Source organism: Corylus avellana, chromosome ca4, assembly GCF_901000735.1.
Source record: "Corylus avellana chromosome ca4, CavTom2PMs-1.0".
NCBI classification, from domain to species: domain Eukaryota; kingdom Viridiplantae; phylum Streptophyta; class Magnoliopsida; order Fagales; family Betulaceae; genus Corylus; species Corylus avellana.
The window spans coordinates 30,706,343-30,728,092 of record NC_081544.1 but is presented as its reverse complement, the minus strand read 5'-3'; the positions used below and the strand labels follow the sequence as shown (position 1 = coordinate 30,728,092).

The following is a 21,750-nucleotide window of genomic DNA, read 5'->3' as shown; positions in this document are numbered from 1 at the left end:
TGAAATGTTATTTCTTTTTAGCAAAAATTGCTGTGCTTTGTTCTTCTTCATATTCAGATAGAATATTCTCTTTTTTATTTCATTTCTCAAAGTACTCATATTTATGCAATTTTTCACGTTGGTAAAACTGTTTGTACTTAACTTTTCTAAGAAATGTTTTTTTTTTGTTTTAACACGTCTGAAGAGGAAAACTCGAACTAGTGATTTATTAATAAAAGTCTTCTAAGAAAACAAAAGACGATAAATAAGCCATTATTTTCATCTTTAATCATAGTTATTTTGCTAGACTTTTATAACTCAAGTTTATTATTAAGGAATTGAATATTTGTCAAACGTGAAAAAAAAAAAAATAATAATAAATAAAGGCATACAAAACAAGCACAATAGGATAATGATTTTGCATTATTATTATTATTATTATTTTGGTCAAACTGTCTTAATAAAAGGAGTTTTGGGTGGTTTACTTAATATATAAGAATTTATATGCAATGAATTTATTAAAATTGTATTTTTAATATTGACACAATTGAAATATCAAGGGTCAATTTGAAACAGACATTAAACTTTGAGGCTTATTATTTAAGTATCCTAAAGGACAAGTAGACTGCTCTGGAGTTTATATATAAATAAAATTAATAGATCATTTAACTAATATGTAGAACAGAATTTTCTTTTTTAACACAAAAACATAAGAGAAAAAGTTTGGGGAGCAAAGGGAAAACGACTTGCAGTCTAGCGGTGCAAAATGAAACTTCTTATATTTTCTTTATGACGTTCCACACCTCTTCTCACTTTCCTTTCGCCGTTGGGTAGAAATTCCCCATTGCTTTCGCCAAAGAAATTTCACATTTTTCATAAGATGTAGAAGAAAGAGAGGATCAGGAGCCTCAGGTCCATCTTCCAATCGGGGTATTTATTTCCTTTTTCCGGTTACATAAATCAAAGTTTTGTTAGTACTTTTCATGTAAAAAATTTTATATCGCTCCCATCTGAATTTTGGATATTTGTGCTTCGTTTTGTTTATTATTTGATTCTAGTTGTATTGGGGTTTTTTTTTTTTTTTTTTTTTTTGTTCTGAACTAAAATTTGAAAGAAATTGATAGCACGTTTAGATGGAATTACAAATATTGTAGCAAACCCTCTTTTTGGTTGCTGAGAAAAATTGGAGGGGGAAGAAACGAAAAAGGAGCTTGTTTGTATTGTGTGCTCGTGGTGATTTTGGTTACCCATTTCTCTGTTAAATCTCACCTCAACTTGCAATCAAATGGTTATATCAGGGACAGCTGAGTAATGGCATTTTGCTTCCTTGGATTCTGATGATGCAAAATACAAGATTTGGAATTTTATGTTCTGTTTGATTTTCTTCATAAACATGTGTAATATTATTAGAAGAGACATTATGGGTTTCCTTCAATTTTTTATTTTGTTCTAAAATGTGGAAGATGATGAAAATATAACGGTGGCATTTGATTTTTTCTGAGTTAAGTTTTCAATTGCTTAGACGTTGTGTTGGATTTCTCTGCAGCCCTCCTCCTATCTGAGATGCGCAAATGGGTGATTTTTCAAGTCTGGATTTGATCAGCGATCTGCCTCAAAGCATTATAGAGAGCATTCTCACACGGCTACCAATAAGAGATGCGGTAAGAACAAGTGTTTTATCAAGCAAATGGAGGTATAGATGGGCTACACTCACTCATCTTGTATTTGATGAAGAATGTGTAACTGTATGCAATGACCGAGCTCTTATTGAGCACAAGTTTATTAATTTTATTACTCGGGCTCTATTTCTCCACCAAGGACCAATCCACAAGTTCCAGCTTTGCACTTCAGACTTGCAGAGCTGTCCTGATATAGATCAATGGATACTTTTCCTTTCAAGGAAAGATATAAAAGAATTGGTTCTTGAATTGGGAGAAAGCGAGTGGATTCGGATACCTTCATGTCTTTTTAATTGTAAAAAACTAACTCGTTTGGAGCTGGTTCGTTGTGAACTGGATCCGCCTCCTACTTTTAAGGGCTTCTTGTATTTGAAGACCCTTAATCTTTACCAAGTTTTTGGCATCTCGGATGCAATTGAAAGTCTTATTTCTAGTTGCCCTCTTCTTGAGAATCTATCGCTGTCATACTCTGATAGTTCAACTCTTAATATTCGTGCCCCAAATCTCAAATACTTGTGCCTTGAAGGTGAATTCAAAGACATATGTCTTGAAAATACTCCTCTTCTTGTTTCAATGTCTGCTGCTATGTATATGACTGAGGACATTGCCGAACACATGGAGCAAAGTTCAGTTTGCAATTTTATCAAGCTTCTTGGTGGTGTACCTCATCTTGAGAGGCTCATTGGGCGTATTTACTTCACAAAGGTAATTCTATGTCATGTTTTTGTGTGTTTACTGGATCTTCCTCCGCGCTGTTCTGAGGTCTCCATTGTAGTTCTGTATGCATAACTATCTTAACTTTTTTCCTGTCTCTAGTTCTTGAGTATAGGTGGTGACCCAGAAAGACTTGCAATTACATATAGCCATTTGAAGATTATCGAATTATGTCAGGTAAGCTTTGAAGATATGAAAGAGATGCTTGTTGTTCTTCGCTTGATTACGAATGCGCAGAACTTGAAGGAACTTCGAATCTCGGTAAGCTATTTTCAACATATTGAAGCTTTATTTGGTGAATGCATTAGCTTTGTTTTGAATAACTTTTGTTTTGCTTTCAAGAGTTAAGATTACTTTCAACATATTGAAGCTTTATTTGGTGAATGCATTAGCTTTGTTTTGAATAACTTTTGTTTTGCTTTCAAGAGTTAAGATTACGGCCATCATGTTTTCTATCAATTAATGTTCATTAGGGTGGTTCTGCAACCTCAAACACGCTTGCTGCTATAGAAGCCACTGATTTGGATTTTTGGGAGAAAGAATTCCTTTCGCATTGCTTGTTTGAGAGACTTAAAGTTGTGAAGATGACAGAGATGTCTGGTGTACGACATGAGATGGAATTCATCAAGTTTTTGCTTGAAAATTCTCCAGTGCTCGAGATAATGAGTATCATGCCTTGTCCATTTGTTACGGATGGAAGATTGAATATGTTGATTGAGTTGGTGAGGTTTCGAAGGGCTTCTGCTCGAGCAGAAATTTTATTCATGCAAGGATAAACATTAAACGCATCTACTGTAAAGTTCCTTTCGTTCTCAATTCTTTTGGTAGTTTGTTCCCGTTACATTTATGTGTAACTATTTATTGTGAAATAACAAACAAATTTAGTATCCAATTAAATCATTGACTGTATTTGCATGATTGTTGCTATTGAAGATAAAAGTTAAATCTAATAGCCCAAAAGTTATTAATTATATAGATCTTTTACCTTATTTATCTTGAAACAGGTAAGACTTGTCATTGCTATTTTTTTTTTTTTTTTGACATGTCGCACAAGAGGGGGGAGGGGAATTCGAACTAGTCTCGGCCGATTGATTTACCCCTTGGGGACGTTATTGCTAATTTTTAGTTCAAAGACATTGCAAATTGAGTGTTAGTTTGAGCGAGATATTTTGTACTTTTTCCTACAAAAGTATTTATAACATAATTGGGGGTGTTTGTTAAACACCACGGTACTGTTTATTCTCCACCGCACTATTCATGAATAAAAAAATAAAAAATAAATAATAATAATAATTGATATGGGAAAATGAAAAAGTGGTATTGAAAAGTAAAAAATTTTGTTTTGTAGTGATTTTTTTTATTGGAATAGTAATAAAAAGTAAATGATGTGATATAAAAAATGAATAATTTGATATAAAAGTAAAAATGTTTTTTTTTTTTAAAATGAAGTGAATAGTGTGGTGGGATGATGAATAGTGTAGTGGGGTTTAATTGCTGGAAAGAAACCTTGGAGTTGATATAAGATTTTTAGAAGTAGAAGCATCCCAATTCCCGTGGGAACAGAGTGACTCTCCTTCTGGGATTCAAAATGCTATTAAAACAAACAAATTCATTATTCTTACACGTTCAACACCCTCACTATGACATTTGCCCGAAAAATTTCTTCACACAGCAGAAACAGAAGGACATGTAACACTCACCTAAACGTCAGATTCTGTACAGTCAGAAATGAACACAATTCCTTGAGGATTCAATATCAATCTAATATACAGCAAACTCATTTTGACAGGGATTTTTCACTCATATTATTGTATAATTGGGTTGGTCTCATTTTTCACAACCACGTCATTTGTCATGTCACCTGGGTCCAGAGAGCTCCATTGCTTGGACAAGCAAGGAAGAGTCATCAGTAAGATCTGAGTATCTCTCCGAAGAGGAGAATTCATTGGCTCTGCCTCTGGTTGATTCAGCTTTATGAGAAGCTTCCCACTTCTCTGCAAGCCCATCTCCTTCCAGCATCCGGACCACTTCAGACATCTTTGGTCTACGACTTGGAAGGTACTGGGTGCACAACAAAGCCACTCGAACCATTTCTTCAAGCTCTATTCGATCATAGTTGTTTGTCAGGTCCTTGTCAACCAGTATATCAAGCTTTCTTTCCTGATGAATTTCCTTCACCTGCAATTATTGTGTCATGAATTAGATAATGTCTCTACTGTCTACACAATAAATGAGCGGTTGTCTTACCCAGTCAAGCATGGCTCCTTTCTGGTTTGACGCTTTGCCAAACTCTAAAGCTCTTTGACCAGATATTAATTCAAGCAGAAGGATCCCAAACCCAAAAACATCTGTTTTCTCAGAAGATTGGCCTGTTGAGAGATACTCTGGAGCTATGTGCCCCACAGTTCCTCTCACAGCTGTTGTCACGTGTGAATCTTGGTGATCCAACAGCTTTGCCAGTCCAAAATCTCCTACCACAGCCTCGCAGTAGTCATCAAGCAATATATTTGCAGCTTTCACATCTCTGTGAATTATCTTGGGATCACACTGTTCGTGCAAGTATAACAAACCCCTTGCAGCTCCCAAGGCAATTCTTTTCCTTGTACCCCAATCCAGAGCTGGTTTTGCTGCAATGGAGAAAAGATGATCATCATTGTTATATGCTCAAGCTGGAGATAGAAGATCAAAAAGAGTTTGCAATTGGATTACACCCCAACCAAGGTGATGATCACACGGATCTAAAGACTAATTTTCACTACCACGTCATCTTAGTTGTAAAACAATCATGACTTACTCTAATCCTAATGTACCTTTGAGACGGGAAGCAACACTCCCATTTGACATGTATGGGTAAACCAAAAGCCTCTCTGTGGCTGTCATACAAAACCCGTAGAGGCGGAGGAGATTCCGGTGCACTGCTAGGCTGATCATCTCAACTTCAGTTTGAAATTGGATCTCACCCCCAGTGGCATTTCCGTCTTTGAGCCTTTTCACAGCTACTGTTGTACCATCTTGAAGATAGCCTTTGTACACATTGCCGAAACCACCCTTGCCGATCATGTTCTTGCTGCTGAAGTTGTTTGTAGCAATTTGTAATTCTTTAAACTGAAATTTCTTCAAGTTTCCTAGGCAAAGTTCTTCATGGTGTTCTGAAATTTAACAGAGTATTAATAAAATACATACTAATTTGATTCTGTCTGCTACTGCTTTATATGTTTGAAAAGATACATATGTATCTTACTAACCATAAACATCAAAGAATATTTGCTGGTTGCGTCGTTGCCTCCACCAAAGAAGGAAACCAAACCCAAGAATTAACAGGCAGATACACCCTAGGCTTGAGCCAAAGGCTAAGGCAATTTTCTGGCTTTTACTTTTTCCAGAAGGTCGAGAGTCTAAAGAATCATGGGAAGAAAAGAAAAAGGGTCAGGATAATAGCAAGAAAACTGTATGTGGGAAACTCAATTGAATTTCGAAACTTAATCTTAAAGCAGGGGATATCACATAGGATAAAGAAGAAAGAAGAAAACGCAATAAAGGATAAAGAACACGGCAACAAGTATTTGTATTATAAGGTGTAAAGGTTTGAACAAAATTGAACAAACTTGCAACAAGCAGGAACTCTTCATTACTTTGTGAAATATTCGAGGTATAAGAAGGTGGCGGCGATGGTGTCACGCAGCCATCGTTCTCTGTTCCGGCGGCACATATCAAAGGGTTTCCAGCAACACTGCATCAGGCAAAAGAAAAAATAATTGGACAAAGAAAAGTTGAATGTTCTGAAGAGGGAAACAGAAACATTTTCAGAGTGACTTACTTGAATGTCTTACTATGCGACCTGGGTACAGGACCACTCAAATTGTTATAAGACAGATCCCTAGAACATTAAACAAACCACATAAATCTCTTATTCAGATATATATAATCACATAAAATTCATGACACAAATATAATTATCATTAAAGAACAAGGTATGAAGAGAACTACAGAAAAGCAAGCTGGGTCATGTTTGCCAAAGCTAGAGGAATTGCTCCAGAGAGATTATTGTTGTTTAGCCGCCTGATCAGCATTGAAATCCCACTATTAGATTTATACCAGTAAGAGACTGTTAAAGCCATGTTTAAATTTCACTTACAGGTATTGGAGGCCTTTCAGGTGGACAAGAGTATTGGGAAGTTGACCGGAAAAGAAGTTATTAGAAAGATCAAGTGTTTTAAGCTTTTGGAGTCTCCCAAGCTCAGAGGGGATTGGTCCAGATATATTGTTATTTTGCAGGAGTCTGCAAGAAAACTCCTCTAGTAAGAAACTCCATGCTGAATATTTCACACTTTCTTAATATGCTGGTTTACTTACATAATCTGTAGATTTGTCAAGTTGCTGATGCTTGGTGACAGAGTTCCAGACAAGTCCTGGCTTGGAGTTCCTCTGCACCAAAACCAATTTCATCTAATTCAAAAACAATATTTTTTTAAAAAAATATTTGTAGCAGAGAGACTTTTCATCAAGTTCCAAATTACTTGCATGGTTTGATATATTTCTACTTACAGCCCAATGACCAAACCATCAGGAGAACAAGTGACCATAGTCCAGCTACATGGATCCACAGCAGTGTCATCCCAATTCTGAAGAACTTCACGAGGATCGTTCAGAGACTGTTTTATTTCCATCAAAGCTATCACTGCAAAATTTATAAGAATTGTGAAAGACCATTCAAATTTATTCAGCTGGAAAGCTTTAAACTTGAGAAAGAGCTCCAGTTACCTTCATAGTTGATGCCTTTAGCAGAAAGCAAACCAGTTGCGGGCGCCCATAAGCATAAGAAAGCCAAACAGCACAAAAGAGCACCCACTCTCTTTTCCATTGAATAGAAAGTGCAAAAGACTAGGAACCCAGATGCCAAAATCAGCTTTTCCTTTCTAACAAGGAAGCAGGTAAAAGAGCCGTTAGGGATGGTTTGAACAAGTAAACACAATCAATCTTCAGCTGCTTTTTCTTTTTTTGCATGTAATATTTACATCAGAAGCCAACCACTGCAACTGCTCAGGATTCCCATTCCAGCAATCCCCAGTCACACCTTCTCTCAGAACAAAAACCAGAGAAGTTTGGGAGTGTGAAGGCCAAGGGGAACTAAACACGCGTGCTGCCGGTTTAGCAAAGTGGAGAAAAGAATATATAAAAGCTAAGAGCCATATTAGCCATATCTAGATACACGCGAAAAAGATGATTGAAAAAGAAAATACCTTCAATCATGGATTTTTTTTTTTTTTAACGAAAAAGAAAAAGGTGCTGGGGAGTGGAAACTTTTCCATTCACCATCACCTGGATTTATAATGTAGATCAAATGAAATATTCACTCATAAGCACTATAGAATATATAATACGACAACTGGAGCAAGAATTACTTTGTGAGGTCGGACAGTTTTGGTGTCAGCTAGACAGAGGTGTAGGCAGACTCCAAACTTGTGTTGGGATTGCTTTGGTTTCCTTTTTTTGTAATGAATAAGAACAGGAAGTAGGGAACTAATTACAGAATATAAAAATAAAAAATACCCAAAATAAAAATTCAATCTTGTCAGCAATCCAACTAAAGAAATTCTCGAAGATGGGAAAAAGCTAGTTGCTTTGGTTTGCCTTCTACTACTGTGGCCTTTGGGAATCCAACATTCCCTGAGGTTAGCAATTTTATTATACATGTACAACACATTCCTTGTATTTTAAACTCTTATGGGTTTTTAATAATAATAAGTGAGAATCTTGAGGGATTGAGGTTGAGTTAGATGATGTAATGGCTCCTCGTGAGATCTTAGTTGTGCCAATTATTTCTCACATTCGATTAACCTTTTTTTTATTACTTTTCCTGCGATTATCTAAACACTGGCTCCACGTTCAAGGGACAGTCCATCCAATGAACAATCAAAAGCAGCAAAACTTTAAAAAGCAAAAGCTGATGCCTGAACTGATGGTCACTCTCTCTCTCTCTCTCTCTTTGTGGGTCCTAAATATCAAGTGAGATACTAGTACACCTGTCGCATTTATAGCTGTCTGATGAAGAACTGACGGTGATACTCTTTGCTGGAAAACAGTGTTATAGTGTGCATGGTAAACACCAAAGTGGATGCTGGGGTCCCAGTCTGATGTTTGGTCGGACGGTCCCACTCTTGCAAATAATATAATTCAGGCACCACCCTGATTATAGCTTGTACATAGGTGCACGTGCAATGTAGGCCCATAGAGCCGTTGACTTGATGTTTCAAACGTTCATTTGGACCGATTGCCTGCTGCTTTTCCATGATCATCAATGAAAGTAAAGCGGATCGGATGGATCATGGATGGATGTCGTTTGTGATCAGACATAAAGCTAACTAGGGTTTGATTACCACTGAATAAGGCTTTTAACTTCACAAGCGATTTAGACTATTTAGTGTGTGTTTGGGCACAGACCTTTTAATGCCCATGTCGCGGTTACGGAGTCCACATGAGTCTGCTTGGTTATAACTTATAACCTTTTTTATACTTTGTTCCCTACTCAAACACTGATTTTTTTTATTTTTTTTTTTTCAAATATCAGTTATTTAAACGGATTTTTAAATGTAAGCCTATTATTAATAGTTAATAAATCTTTTTTTTTTTTTTTTTGGAGGAAATTTCCTTCGATCGAGTCTAACAAGTACCAAGTGTCATCTTTAACATGTTTTCTTTAATATTTTAACTATCATTTATTGTCATTTCACTAATCTAGAAACTCAAACATTAATCTTTTAAAAACCTAAAAATGTTGAATGATACTTGTTATTTATTAGAGTAGGTTGAAGGAAATTTCTTCCAAACTTGTCCAAAAATAATTACTATAAACGTCTGAACATAACTGTTGTTGCACACTTTCAACTACCCCACAACAATTGTTAGGAACTTTCAACAATCTTGTGATGGCTGCTATAAACCTTCATTGACCTGCGCAACGATCACCATGAACGGTCTTCAAAGGAAAAAATGATCATCTCTATTTCATTTGAAATGGAAAAAATCTAGTTAGTAAAAAAAAAATGTTAAAAATGGGATAAAATTGTCCTCATCTTTTGCTTAATCGGCTCCTCTAAATTTCATTTGAAATGTAGATGATAATATTTCATTCGGAGGCTGCCATACAACTCCAACCGACATAAAGTTTGTGATTAATATTAAGTGCAATACTATTATTTTGTTACACTGCAATAAGGCAAGGGTCTTATTTGAGCAGGTGACCCAACTCAAGTACCCCTACCCATAATAGGACATATGTATTGCACTGAATCTTTATCCGAATTTAATTAGTTGCCCATTGTTTCATGTTTCGATCACTTATTGACACATAGAGGTACAATTTTTGTAGTACATTTACTACATTGTATGGCCCTTTCTCAATGATTTTACTGAAATAAATACACAATGTATTGTAGGGCTACACCAACTCTTATAATCACATACTTTCACAATATATTCACTAATCCAAACATCTTGGATCAAAATCTCGTGAGAAATAGTATGGAGAAAATTATTAATTTCCTCTATGTCTCTTCTCTTCTAAGTTTATATCATACACTAAAGAGAAAGACAAGTCTCGATTAGACTACACTAATAGTCTATCAAATCGATTATGATAATTTTCAAGAATGTCACTTTACAAAGAAGAAATTAAGTACCCTATTCAAGATTATGAATAATCACGTTCCCAACATTAACATTAGCTCTACATCCTGGTACTTAAATCAAGTGCAGTACAGCTTCTAGCTGCTGTTTGTTGACGTGTTTTGTTTTCGGTCCGAAAAAGTTTTTTTTTATTTACGTGGCATAAATGTGAAAATTGTTTGTATTTTAAGTAGTATTTTAAGTTTTGAGTTCTTTATCAATGTTTTTGTCTTGAGAATAAGAAGAAAAAACAAAAATAAAAGTTTTGTTGAAGAATGGACAGCAGACCAGGTATAGAGGAGTAAATGTACTAATGTTAAATCACGACTTATCTTAATAGCTTAAATTTATAGGAATACGTAAATTTAATCAATACTTCAACACTTTTTCACGTGTATATTTAATTGAAATAAGAATTGAATAACGGAGATAGGATTTCGAACTCAATACCTCTAATTTGATACTATATCAAACCATTATTTTTCTTAAAAGCTTAAATTTATAAGAATTGATAAATTTAATAATATTTTGTGAATCAAATATTTAGACCTTTTTTTTTCATGTCCGGAGAGAGAGATTCGAACTTATGACTTTTACTTCATAAGGCGTGATTTTCAACTGATTGAATTACTCATTATATATGGCCGAAACGAATATTTCAGACTTTTTGCAATGAAGTACTTCGGAGGGGTAAAAAAAATAAATAATAATAATAATAATAATAATAATAATCTATTTTAAGTTCAGTGGCGTTTGGGTGGAACCCAATAGAAAAAGATAGCCGAGCACACCAGACACTTCTGAAGCGAGTTAAAATTGCATATCAAAGCTAACGAAGAAAGTATTATGGCCGGGTTGTAAATTCACAATAAGTTTGGTCCCCTTACGACCTTTTACCCTTCTTATAATAACAACTAAAGGATAGAATATTAGAATATTAAGTAATAATTTAATATAATATTAAAGCAAGGATTTAAGTCTACATCTTACTTTTTAGGAAAAAAACAAATACAAAATTAGTCTATATGATTTACTTGATTTACAATTTAGCTCTTTACAGTATCAAAATAAACTCAAAAGGAAAAGGTATGCCAAAAAAAAATAACTGACTTATTACAGTTAAATTATGTTCATTGATGTACCCCACAATTTTATTAGCTCTAACATATCACACTATCGAAATCTGTTAAGTTAATAATGAAATTTAACTGTACAGAGTAAATTGTCTTTTTGGTAGACCTCAGAGACTTAAAATTTATTTTGATACCATAAAAAACTAATTGAAAATCAAGTAAACTACATTGACTAATTTTATAATTTTTTCTACTTTTTAGAACAAGTTGATAATTGGTAGGTGAAAATCTAACATAAGCACTAAGATTCGGGGCCAATGCAATTGGAATAGTTAGGGTTTTTTTTTTTTTTCTAAGCCACTTGGAGTAGTGGGGTACATCCACATTAGCTTGTCCCTTTCCTTCACACCCCCACAACCAATAAGCCTTCCACTATGTGGATTTTTTTTTCTTTTTTCTTTTTAGTATTTTTTAAGGACCTTTGACATAGATATGGTATCATTTCCTGTCCATTTCAGTACTTTATTTTGGCTCCTTTCATGCACTTAGTTGCTACTTTTGGTCCTTTTTTTTTAACTCTTCTTTCCTCCATTAACAAAACCTGTTGCCAATTAGAAAAGGAAATTTCCCAGCAAGGTCTTGGAGTCAAAAGGGAGTCAAACAAGTGGATGGCTAAAGAGAAGTTGACCATAATCGTAATGAAGATAGGGGGTTCCTCAAATGAGTAGGAAATCATTTTGTTCCTTTTTCACCCACTAGGTTTGTTTGAACGGAGGAAGGAGCCATTATTTTGAACAATTTGTACTACCCACATGATTTTGTCTTTTGCCTCTGTCCCTCAAAGACAACCGACACTCCCACTCCCACTCTCCCTCCCAAAAGAAAAAAAAAAGAATATTCTATATCTACACTAATTACTCGTTTGAATTACTAGTCATTTGAATAGGTAACGTAAAAAACTCCATAAACTTTGAGTTGTTCGACCACCTATTTAAGCAAATGGGTTTCATATAAAATCTCACATTATCTGCTCAAATGACTTAACCATTGGGACATATGATTGTAGATCCCAATCCATTATTTACCTTTGGATTTCTTCTCCTCCATCTATGGTTTTGTAAAGAGAAGTTGATGTTCAACAAGAAGTGATTCTCTCACGGGCCGGCTGGCTTCATGATCACCTAAAGTTTGAATGTCCTTACTTTAGGGTCAGTTTGGTAGTCTCTTCATATAAGCCAAGCCAGAATAGATTCTTTTCAAAAGCTTAGGATACCTCACTCACACGCAAAGCCACCTTTTTTCTTTCTTTTTGTGGTGCATACATGACCTTAGCATTCTCTCTACACTCCTAAATACCACCCAATAAAAAGAGGGAAAGTAATGGTCACCAGCTGCTACCTCTCTCTTATATATTTCAAATACTTTTAATCCCATCAACCAAAAAGTGAGGGTGAAAATAGTTAAAAGGCGAAGAAAAGGACATGGAAATGGTGTAAAATGAAGATATGCTTCCACTGGTTTTCTTTTTCTTTTCTTGGCTTTATTGGAAAATAATTTCTCGAAACCTTTTCTGGAAGATTTCATGTAAATTATTAGCAATTTAGAAGATCATCCACATGTTTGTCAATCGATCACATGACTCATTATTTGATAGGCACATAATCCCTTCAGTCACTAACAGATGAGCATATGATCCGGTTAATAGTCACATGATTATTAAATTGTGATTTAAGATAGATATAGATGATATTCTTTTATATTATTACCTAATGGTTTTGAGAAAATTGCTCCAAAACGATTTTAGAGGAAACTTTATCTGGATTTTGTATTTGACCTTGTTCGATGTTGGAAGCCCTACAATTTTAAATGGAATTTTTCTTTTTCCTAGGTTTAGTCCATGGAGCAAAGGCTTGGGCCGATTTGGTGTTTTGACCCAGTTGGGGGTCATATTTGGTACGAATGTATTATTGACACTTCTTATATTATCTCTCTCAAAATTAGTGAAACTTTGTAAATATAGCCTTTAGTGGTAAACCACATTCTCTGTGTTTTGTTAATCTCTCTTTCTCTCCACCATTCTTATATCAATTATTTGATTAAGCATCTTTTAGAACCATTAGAGAAAGTAAGTGGAAGCATCAAGAAAAAGATAAGGATGGTCATAAAGTAAAGTAGACATGAAGTAAATAGCAGACAAACTTAACAAAGATTTCCAACTAAATATCCTGTTGAATTCAAAGTAAATCACTACTTGAGCATAGGGATAATACACCCTGGCATCCATTATCATTTATCCATACATCATCGGGCATCAAGGAAAAACCTTATTCTAAATCCCTTGTTATTTTAAGGACACCCTCCTAAACAAGTTTTTTTGTGCAAAGCATATTACAACTGCACCATAATATTCTTTAAATATTAACAAAATTAATTAGTTTTATAATTTTTTTATTAATTTACGCTTTTAAAATTTCCGATGACTTAACATGGTATTAGACTCACATTTTTTTGATCTAAAACAATCTCTTTTCACCGCTTGTGCCGAGTCTTTTCTTTCAAGCATGTTCTAGGTATTTTCTAAACTTCTTCGAGGGCTAGTCTACACTTTCAAGGTGAGACGGAGTTTTTCCAATCTCTCACGCGTCGTCACGCGCCACCATAAATTGTTCTTCTAGTCTTCACGCACCACCCTCATACATTTAAAAAGAGTTTGATTGCTTGAATTGGCTTGCTACTTGCAAATTGGTGGATATGTGAAAAATGCAACCAATTATGAGGTTCCGTGTGCTAACTACAGTTCGGTCGCGCCACCACATTCTTGCAAGTGCTACCTCGTTCTATTGGAGTGTCTGTACGTGAGATCCACGCACCGAACATACTTTATGCGTGCTTCATCGGGTCAACTCAATTCGACTACACCCAATCAACCTTTTTTTTTTTTTTTTTGAAAACTTCCAATCAACTTTTTTGATTTTGCGCTTCTCCTTAAAAGTACTAATGCCGATACTATTATTTATAAAATGATAATTATATTCATTAATTATTCTCAATTTAAGCTTGTGGGATAATTTGTAATTTAACAATAATGATCAGTATCTAGAATGTACGAGTAATTCTAGAAGTTCATCTTGTGTCACTTTTGTATCCCTCTAAAAATGAGGTTGCATTTAAATTCATCATTTGATCAAATCCAATAACGATCAATGACAAACTCAATTGTGATTTTAAGAGCCACATTATTTTTAGAAAAACACAAAAATAACATAAGATCGAGTGACTTATAGCATTACTCAGAATGCACGCATGAGAATAATTGATGATATAATATTAGAGGTGGAGACTGGAGAGAAATTGGATCCTCTCCCATTAGTGCATTAATAGATGCTTCTCATGTGCGCCAATCCTCCCCAATGACTCAATTGTATATCTTTTCTTGGATGACAATTATATACTAATTAATGAGACATTAAGTGGAAATCAAGCACACATAATCCATGCTGACTTTTTAAGGTGACTTCTTTTTTCTATAAATTTTTGTAAATACAAAGTTGGACAAAGAGAATCAATGCGGCAGTACTTTAAATAGACTATGAATTTCAAAGGGAGCTAGCTAGGTCTAATTTCTTTATTCTACTTAAAATGATTTCCTTATGTTTAAAATCTTAAGGAGTCAAAATAACTTATCAAGGCGTTACTTGAAAGTCAATGTTAGAATAAAAAAAAAAGTAGTTGCCAAAAGAAAGAAAAAAAAAATGGTATATAGAACAACACCTCAAGAAATGCTTTTCGGTAGAGGCAGAGCAGATCTGCTCAAAGCCTGCACTGACTCTAACTACACAATAAAAGGTAGACAATATGTCAAAAGCGAGGAACCCAACTGAATTGCTTTAATATGTATCAACATTAGTCTCTGCTCCCCGCACTTCAAAAGGCAAGCACAAGAGATAGGTTAAATAATAGTTTATCTCAAGGGAAAATTATAATTTACTCTCCGGAAGTGTCAGCCTTTTTTTTTTATTCTATTTTCAATGTTTAAAAATTGACAATATATTTTCATAAAGATTTTTTTTTGGCAATGTGGCAATTATGTTTAAAAATTTCGTCTTTTTTGACTGTTTGGAGAACATGTGATAGTTTAGGATAGGAAAAGTCTAAAAAGCCCCTATTTTTTTTATTAAAAAAAAAAATCAAAAAATAAAAATTGGCCATTTGGGGGTGGTCGAAAATGTCCGGAATGGGGACGGCAAGCCACCCCATGGCCTAATGGAGGTGGCTAGTCACCCCCCATGCCCTAATTGGGGGTGGTTGAAACCACCGCCAAAGGGTTTGGGGGTGGCTTGAACACCCCCATTTGGGCGGTTGAGCCACCCCCTTTGCCCATGGGTTGGCTGCTGGCCACCCCCAATTTTTTTTTTCCTTTCTTTTTGTTTCTTTTAATAAAATAATAAACAAAATTGAAAAAAAAAAAAAAAAGATGGATGCATTTCAGAAAATTGTGGGGTGAAGTAGGGGTAATTTTGGTATATTTGGTGCTTAAAGGCCATGTGCTTCGCACGTGAACTACCTATTGTCCAAAGTGACAGAATCTGTGAACGGAATGACCACATTGAAAAAAAAAAAAACAAAAACACTTTGTGGGGGTACATTGTCAATTTTTAAACATTAGAGGTAGAATCAAAAAATGCTGAAGCTTTGGAGGGTAAAATTTTAAGTCGATAAAAAATTAAATTAAATTAGTTAATTGATTTTTAATACTCCACGTCACATGTGGATTCAAACTTCTCCTTAATAAATGAAGCTCATGAAAGATAGAGAGTGGTTCGGATCTGTTTGGATTTAAAGAGTGAATTCAAAACAGACTGTGTTGGTTCCTTAACAGTTCAACGTGTAGAATATTTGACTAGAAATAAGGGTAAATTGTAAGTCAAGGTTCAAATTCAAGATTTTTACTCTTATACCATGCTAAATCATCGGTTATTCCAAAATGTTAATGTGTGGTATCAAAGCGAAAATCTTGAGTTAAAATCCTGACTCTTGAATTCACCTTCATTTTAATTAAATATTGAATGTATTAAGCCTCATTTATCAAGGGAGCAAGCATATCATAAACAAACAAAGCTTATATATATTGTGAAATCGTCAGAACCAAATTAACACAAGAATTAATTAGGCCTCTTGGTAGCTCGATGGGCAAATTCCATCATGAAGAATACTTGTTAAAAAAGGTAACATGAGATTTGATTCTCAAAAGAAAGTGCAAAAAATAATGATAGCACTGCACAACTAAAGCTCCAAATATGTGTTTAAAGGTAATTTTAGAAGATCCTGAATTTAATTGTAAGTTAAACTCTGGAATCTATGCCAAAATTTAAATAAAGATACGACTCTCAAAAAAGTTATATTACATACACTTGTGCATATTTTAATCATCAACACTTCAAACAACTTTCATATATAAATAATTCTGAGGAACAAATTCTGTACCATAGCCTCTACCACGCACTTAGGCTGTGTTTGGCAAAGGAGTGGCCAAATCAGACCCAAAAACTTAAAAAATTCATCTCAAAATTAATTTCAATATTCTTACTTTTTACATTGCATAATTTTTTTTTATTACTATTCAAATAAAAAAAATCACCACAAAATAATTTTTTTTCAACTTTTTCATACAAAGCATTTTTACTTTTTTTCTCTTACATCAATCAAATATGCTAAAGTTCCGGTCCACTTCCTTTTTTTAAGCCATTTGCCAACCACACCCTTATATTCTATGCAATAGAAAAATTTTGGTTTGGCTCCGGGTTGTTTCATTCTCTGGTTGTCCTTCCTCGTTCGCGGTTCGCCTCCAACGTTGAAAAAAGAGAGCCGGGGGAATTCGAAAAAGTATGGATATATTGTGTGGCTGCTGGGATTCGAGCCCAGGTCTCTACGGCCACAACGTAGAATTCTTACCACTAAACTACAGCCACAAGATGGCCAAGAGCCTTTAAATTAAATACTTAACCTTTATTATCTTAGTGACTTTCTTTCTTGATGGGCCCGTGTAATGGCCCATCTAATGCACGTATTGTAACAAAGTCGTCTGGGTGATTGGTTTCTCAGTCCGTGAGAGACGTGTAGAGAATGTAGTCACCGCATTTCCTTAGCCTTGGGAATTGGACTTCCTCTTGGACTTTTGAGTGTCAATAGGGTCCAGAAGGTATTAGGCCTTGTTTACTTCAATGATCATTAACAAACTAGGGACAGTTTTTACCAAAAAGAAAGAAAAAAAATTACACAGAGACAACGTTAGCTTCATGGTACGACAATTTTGTTATGGTTTGACTGCAAATGCTGGATTTGGATTGTTCAATCACTTATAACAAGGCCAAGTAAGACAAGTAGACAATTTTAAGGCGTAATAACAAATTTATTAGACCAATTATAAAGACAGAAAATAACCAAAATTGATTGTTTTATAGTTCAATACATCCAGTGAATCCACTGATTTGACAGGGATCCAATAAGACAAACTAAAAGACTATTGCTGAAGCAATGATTTATTCAATTAAGAGATGCAGATCGACAACAATGGAGAAAACATTTGCTACCATTCTTTATCTTGTTCTTCCTCTTGCCAGCATTTCAGACAATGGAACCACCCATTCTAAGCTCCTCAAGGCTCCTCTCTCTGCGACAGTATCCCTTGACATCCAGTGAACAATTCTGCCCAAGTCATTTACCCCCAACAGCCAACATCGGCATGCACAGCTATAGATAACTCACTCGGTCGAAAAGAACCCAATTCCCTCTCAGCCAACAGAGTCAGATTGTTTCAAAGATCGCATAGCTGAAACCATCTTCTGGGGTAACGTGAATGGTCGAAATTGCAGATCCTTCAACAGTATTCATGGAATAACCACAGGGATCAAACTCGAAATCACATATAGCAGAATCTGGAAGAATCTTTCTTATACCAGAATTGATAGTCATCACAACTGCTGACCCTGATTGGGATTTATAGAAGACAGATGCCATTTTCCTGTCCAAACCAATCATGCACGCACATTTCTAGAGTGTAAACAGGGTCGGATGAGCTTGCAACAAATTCTGCAGAAGCAGAATACACATGCCATTTCTGTGGTTTGTCTTACCCACCCATTACATAAGCCTTGCTGCCTGAACCAAGTTGCCCAAAATAGGAGTCTACAACAGCAATTTTGACAGAGATCGAAGACCCTTTCCGTCAGGATCAACAAAGACACCCGGCTAAAAAAAAACGATATTTCTAGCCTCTTTCATAACCTTCAAATCCGATTCCAGATACGGCTACGTCCATTTGGGAAAATTGAAACAATTAGGCTCCGTTCATCAACGTAAAATGGTTTCCTTCGTAAAATATTTTCAAGAAAACTATTTTTTCTGAAAATATTTTACGTCGAAAACATTTTACAACGTTTACCTTGCACACGGAAATAATTTTTTTTAATATCTTTATTTATATATATATATATTTTCCAATAAGGTCCCCGCCAGGACCTGCACGGGACATGTTCAAGACCCTGTAGGGACCTACCCAGGACCCCGCAGAAACTTAACCGGAACTCGTCCGGGACCTCGCCGGGAGCTACCCAGGACTTGACTGGGACCCACCCGAGACCCGCCCAGGACTTGATCGGGACTTGACTGGGACTTGCTCGGGACCTGCCCAGGACTTGACCGGGACCCCGCTGGGACTTGACCGGGACCCGCCCGGGACTTGCTCGGGACCCTCCCGGGACTTACCCAGGACCCCGCCAAGACTTGCTCGGGACCTCGCCGGGACCTGCCCGAGACTTGACTGGGACCCCGACAAGACTTGATCGGGACCCGTCCGGGCAAGACCCGCCGGTGTCCCGAACAAGTCCTGGGCGAGTCCCGGTCAGGTCCTGGAAAGGGTCCCGGGCAGGTCTCAAGCAGGCCTTGGTCAAGTCTCAGACAAGTCCTGGGCGGGTCTTGGTCAAGTCTCAGGCAAGTCCCGGGTGGGTCCCGATTAGGTCTCGGGCGGGTCTCGGGCAAGTCTTGGGCGGGGCCCGCCGGGGTCCCGAGTAGGTCTCGAGCGGGTCGCGGGTGGGTTTCAGGCAGGTGTGAAAACCGTAAACCATTTTCCAAAAATTAATGAAGAATTTTCGGTCAAAAGGATTAAAGGAAAATATTTTTCATTGACCATTATTTTACGTCGAAGTAAACGGAGTCTTAATTGTACTTGCAAGACATCCAACTCGTAAAGAGAGGGAGATTGAGGAAGAAAAGGAAATTAAACAAACAAAAGCAAAAGATTACTGAACAACTTATGAATGTCAGGAGGGTTTGCGAGCAGACTGCACAAGAAAAAGAAGCAAGCAAGATATCAACAATATTGATTAATCTCAAATAAACCATACACATTATAACAAAGAAATTAAATTCATTAGAATTACGAACAACACCGATGAGGACACTAAAACTTACGTTGCAGTAAGCAGCAGATCTGAACTTCTTGATTCCACCATTGGGTCGAACGTCTTCAATGCTGTAGCCAAGGGGAGCTTCGTAGAATAAGGATTTACTACGTGCCGTAGCCAAGGGGAGCTTAGTGACCCGGATTCATATGAGGATGATTCCCTACCCATTCAACTATTCCTTAAAATTAAAAACAAAGGTTAATTAATGTTATGTAATTTTTTTTTTTTCTTTTTTTGACATGTCCACACAAGGGAAGGGGGAAGAAAAATTCGAACTAGTGACCTTCACTTCATGAGGTTTGGTACATTGTCGATTGAGCTACTCTTCAAAAAAAATATTATTTAACTTATGTGGTGTGAAAAGGGTGTCCTGAAAAAATAAATAAATAAATAAATTTTATAATTATTATACAATATTGATATATTGATATGCCAGTCTCAACTATTTTTTTATTAACCCTTGGAAAAATAAATAAACAGTTTGTTGGAACTTATTAAAATTATGTTATAATTATAAGATAAAAATATAATTTAGAGCAGTACTCTTTAAAATAAAAATAAAAAAAATAATAAAAATAAATAAAAAAATTGTCATCCCTACCGAATATGATAGTATTTAATTTGAGTACAACATCCCCAAATTTAGCCGGAATAAGTGATCGAATCACATTCAAAACTAGGCAGTTGACGTGTAAACTTTTTTCTGTTTCGACGGTTTCGTTTTTGGCCTTAACGGTAAAAAATAAAATAAAGAATAGTTTTTTTTTTTTTTTTTTTCTAAATTGAGTTCTTATTTTATAAAAATAACACGTCTCCTTTAAATTTATATATGAGAACTACATACAATTTTTAAAATAATTTTCTATCGACCAGTTAACGGTTGTGTTAGGTATTGACTATTGCGTTAGGTGGGAAGCAATCAGATGAATTGACACGAGGAACAATTTAGTTAGAGAAAGTTGAATGAATTATGTATGTATGAGGAAAAGGCAATCTCAAGAGATTTGATCATTTGATGTGGGACACTTTCTTTTTTGACGATAGACTAGAATGGGGAAAGGATTCTGACACGGGTGTGGGCTGTTCCTGTCTGTTCTCACTCTTCTTTCCCTTTCAACGTAATTTTCTTAATTTCCCCAAAAACTTGTCGTCAACAAGCCAATTATCCATTCTTATTCTCTCTCACAAACCACAAATATAGCAACAAGCCCACTTTTATTAGTAATTTCCCATTGAAAAATGTTAGGTGTTATTTTAGTATTCTCTTAGTATTCTTTTTAATTGTGATATGACTTTAAAAATTACCATTGAATCATTATTGACTTTTAATTTATTAGTAATTTTAAAAGTCACATCACAGTTGAGAGAACACTATAAAAACACCAATCAGTTTTCTTTATTTATCACAAAAAATAAAATTGTTCTTTTTTTTATTTTATTTTTTTTGACCTTTTTCATAAATTTATAGACATTTTATTTCACGTCTCTAATTGTAATAAATCTTTGTGTTCATTTAGCATGAGGTGTCGTGAAAGAGAAGGATTAAGTGCTGGTAGCTCAGCTAGATAATAAGCTCAAGCTGCTAAAAAACTCCCAAAAAAAAAAAAAAAATAGTAAATTCAAGCTTCATATCATACCCATTACCCAAAGTTAATTAGATATGAAGCATTAGGGTTAGGTTAAATATATAGTACAAGAAGAGGAAAGATCTGGCCCTAATAAATTATCCGCAAATAAAAAAATGCGAAATCCATTGGGATTCTGTTTGTACGTGCATTGGGCCTGTGATTGAGTGCTGCGCTAATGGTAAAGAGGGTAATTGGGCTTCTTTCTTCACATGCATTGGGTTATTCTAATCTCTACCCTTTTCAATTAGGTTTTGTGTGCTCGGATAGGGACCCAGATGCTCTTCAATCCAAAATGGATTGGAGAATATCCGATTAGGATTTATAAAATTCTCAAAAATTTTAGGGATACAAATGGGACACGTGTCCTACTAATTAAAAATAATAATAAAACATTATTTAGAATTAAAAAAATAAAAACAAAATAATAAAAAAAATAATGGGGTGGCAATTAGGATTTCTAAAATCCTCAAAAATTTTAGGGTTACAAATGGGACACGTGTCCTACTAATTAAAAATAATAATAAAACATTATTTAGAATTAAAAAAATAA

At 35.3% G+C, this 21,750-nt stretch overlaps 2 protein-coding genes, 1 non-coding gene and 1 pseudogene across 4 annotated transcripts; 1 reads left to right on the top strand and 3 right to left on the bottom strand.

Annotated features, from left to right (window-relative positions):
* The first annotated feature begins 797 nt into the window (after nucleotides 1-797).
* LOC132178570 (F-box/FBD/LRR-repeat protein At1g13570) lies at nucleotides 798-3,259 on the top strand. Its single transcript, XM_059591012.1, has 4 exons — nucleotides 798-909; nucleotides 1,526-2,363; nucleotides 2,475-2,633; nucleotides 2,846-3,259. The coding sequence occupies exons 2-4, from the start codon at nucleotides 1,551-1,553 to the stop codon at nucleotides 3,146-3,148; spliced, it is 1,275 nt and encodes a 424-aa protein (XP_059446995.1). The 5' UTR covers nucleotides 798-909; nucleotides 1,526-1,550; the 3' UTR covers nucleotides 3,149-3,259.
* Nucleotides 3,260-3,885: 626 nt separating this feature from the next.
* On the bottom strand, nucleotides 3,886-7,597 carry LOC132177073 (protein NSP-INTERACTING KINASE 1-like). Of its 2 annotated transcripts, XM_059589287.1 has the most exons (11): nucleotides 7,134-7,596; nucleotides 6,918-7,050; nucleotides 6,726-6,797; nucleotides 6,508-6,651; nucleotides 6,360-6,431; nucleotides 6,190-6,249; nucleotides 6,005-6,102; nucleotides 5,618-5,767; nucleotides 5,183-5,521; nucleotides 4,620-4,999; nucleotides 3,886-4,550 (listed from the first exon to the last, which is right to left on the bottom strand). In XM_059589287.1, exons 1-11 carry the CDS (start codon nucleotides 7,231-7,233, stop codon nucleotides 4,230-4,232), a joined length of 1,869 nt encoding a protein of 622 aa, XP_059445270.1. In that variant the 5' UTR covers nucleotides 7,234-7,596; the 3' UTR covers nucleotides 3,886-4,229. The 2 variants fall into 2 exon arrangements, with proteins under 2 accessions (XP_059445270.1, XP_059445271.1); XM_059589288.1 differs by lacking the exon at nucleotides 5,618-5,767 and having other exon boundaries at nucleotides 7,134-7,597.
* Nucleotides 7,598-17,007: 9,410 nt separating this feature from the next.
* Nucleotides 17,008-17,079, bottom strand: TRNAH-GUG (transfer RNA histidin (anticodon GUG)). The gene has a single exon. It is a non-coding gene; the product is annotated as a tRNA-His (tRNA).
* A 655-nt stretch (nucleotides 17,080-17,734) lies between these two features.
* LOC132178408 (S-adenosylmethionine decarboxylase proenzyme 2-like) lies at nucleotides 17,735-19,740 on the bottom strand (annotated as a pseudogene).
* Between the last annotated feature and the right edge of the window lie 2,010 nt (nucleotides 19,741-21,750).